We start from the raw sequence: 2,500 nt of genomic DNA on the forward strand, positions 1-2,500 counted from the left end.
ATTCTGACTCTCATGCTGTGCTTTTCTTAGCACCCCTACTTAGAGGGGATGTCTGTTTAAGACTAAACCACTTGAGTTCTTATGGAATTAAAGCATCAGTACCCCCCCTTACAGCTACGAGTGGCTGAACATCTTAAATTGTCAGTGGGAGGGAAGATGAGCCTTTTGCTGTGGTCACAAGTACATCTCCCCTACCCGCTGTGTGCACACACCACGGCCGTCCCCCAAAGCCTCTCGCTACATACCAGCCACACACGCAATTATTATTGTCTGAGAACGGCTGCCGACGAGCAAGTGCGGCGCGTCCATCGAGGAAAGCATGATGTCATCGCTCCTCCGCCAGGCTGCCGCAGCCGTCTGTGTCGACAGGCTTCCTTCCTTCCTTCCTCTCCTTCCGTCTTGCCTCCCTCCCCAGCGCCATGTGGGACTCGCGTGGGGGGAAAAAAAGATGACTTCCCCCTCGAAACTAATTAATCGACGCAACAAGCCCATTACGCTCGGTTAAAACAATTAGCATCTGCCCGTTTAGTGGCAGAAGTGCCGCCGTCGCCCACCGCTCGGCAGGCGAGATCACGCTGGGAGATTAATGCCTGCCACGCTGCCGAAGTTCCTCAAGCGCACCCCTGTGGCATGTGGCTCGCTCGCGCCTCTTTTTTTTCTCTTTGTTTGTTTTCCAGAGTTCGGACATGATTATGTTCGTGTCGTTCGCGGAACGGCTTGGATGGGCCCGCTCACAAAAAAAAAGAACTCTTGAAAAAAAGGCTGATGGGCTTTATTGACTCATGGCAAAAGAGGAAGCATTCTAGTGGTGAACATCTGTTCAGTGCGCATAAGAAGCTTCCTTGCAGTGGTTTAAGGCCAACCTCAACCACTGTTCAAACAGTTGGCAAGTTAAGCCTCACAATTAGTGGTCCTTTGTGAAGGTTCGACCCACGTTATTTTAGCCCATGTGAATCTCTCAGGGCTCAGCCATTTTCTGTAGACCTCCTCTGGGTCCAACCTCCATTTTTCAATTGTCTCCTGTAGCCAAGGCCAGCTGATAATACTGTAGCTGGAATAATTTCCACAGCCCTATTAGCAGACCTGGTCGAAAGATCCGTTCCCATCGAGTGCGAGCCCTTTCCAGAAAGGGGCCATCTCTTCCCCCGTTGTGCCGGAATGGTGGCGTTGCGGACGGCTTGACAGGGTAATTACTTTTAATGAAATAATGCGGCCATTGTAGACAGCAATTAAAAGTCGCTCTCCCTCCACTCATTAAGGGGGAAACCTACGCTTTTCATCGCTCTGTTTTCTAATGATCTGAAAGGGGCGCCCGTTAAATCGAACACTCAGGCACGTTAACCCCTTGGGACTAGCCTTCAAGTCCCTTTCACTAAGCACACAACAAAGCAGAAGGGAGGGAGAGAGAGAGAGGGAGGGAGAGAGAGATACAGAGAGAAAAAGAAAGAGAGTGCATTCACCTGTTTTCCTGATTCCATGTCGTTTCTGATATGCTGGCTATGCTGGCTGTGTTGGCTTATTTAAAGAGTGCTGGCTAAATAATCGGTTGCCGCTGTGTGTGTGTGTGTGTGTGTGTGTGTGTGTGTGTGTGTGTGTGTGTGTGTGTGTGTGTGAGAGAGAGAGAGAGAGAGTTCATTACGCTCCATGAAAACATAAACAGTGCAGTGAATGATCAGACCCTGTTCTGATTTGAGCTGTCCAGCTCTGACAGGGTTGTCAGTCTCCTCCGTGTCTGATGTCTACTCCCTTCTCTCTTTCTTCTCCGCAGCAATTTGGCAAGATCTTAGATGTGGAGATCATCTTTAACGAGCGAGGATCTAAGGTATGTGAATGAGATGATCAATCACACGTGTTTTTTTTTTCAACCAACTCACGTGCTCCCATCATTGTACTTGTGTACCAGCCAGTTTCACTTTGACTGACTATAGAGTGTGAAAACCCCCCAATATAACAGTCTAGCACATGCTAAGGCACCACCGTCCTACCCATCATTGTCCGGTCATCATGAGTAGCCATCGCTGGTGTGTCTGTTGATACAAGCTGACTGTCGCCAGTTGGCCTGGATTCATCTAATTGACTGTTTAGCGACTGAGGCTGCTTAACCCGGTGATTTAGCTAGGCAGGGCACACGGCTGGAGTCTTACACCAGAGCTGTGTGTGGGTGGTGATTGATACGTTTCATATGAGGGAAAACAGCAGCCCAATAAGGGTGGGGTTTAGCTCCCCCCCCCCCACCTCCCACACACACACACACACACACACACACACACATACACACACACACACACACACACACACACACATACACACACACACTCCACCAGGCAACACCACTGCACCGCCCGCCTTCGGCTCCAGCTTCACCCCACAACTCACGTGGTCGAGCTGAGGAGGATAAAGCCTGTTTCAAACGTTTATTGTTCGTTCCCTGCAAAGCCCCTACCTATGATGTGTTTTCCTCTCTTTTTTCTCTCTCTCTTTCCCTTGTTCTTTGTACCTT

The 2,500-nt window shown here is 49.7% G+C and overlaps 1 protein-coding gene across 6 annotated transcripts in view; it reads left to right on the forward strand.

The window, feature by feature from the left end:
• LOC121704547 (RNA binding protein fox-1 homolog 3-like) overlaps nt 1–2,500 on the forward strand; it is a 414,719-nt gene that overhangs the window by 381,594 nt on the left and 30,625 nt on the right. For all 6 annotated transcript variants that reach the window (XM_042084840.1, XM_042084841.1, XM_042084838.1 and 3 more), the window contains one exon: nt 1,769–1,822. In XM_042084840.1, the coding sequence (XP_041940774.1) occupies nt 1,769–1,822 (54 nt within the window). The remainder of the gene's footprint in view (nt 1–1,768; nt 1,823–2,500) is intronic.

This window comes from Alosa sapidissima, chromosome 3, assembly GCF_018492685.1.
Source record: "Alosa sapidissima isolate fAloSap1 chromosome 3, fAloSap1.pri, whole genome shotgun sequence".
In the NCBI taxonomy this organism is placed as follows: Eukaryota; Metazoa; Chordata; class Actinopteri; order Clupeiformes; family Clupeidae; genus Alosa; species Alosa sapidissima.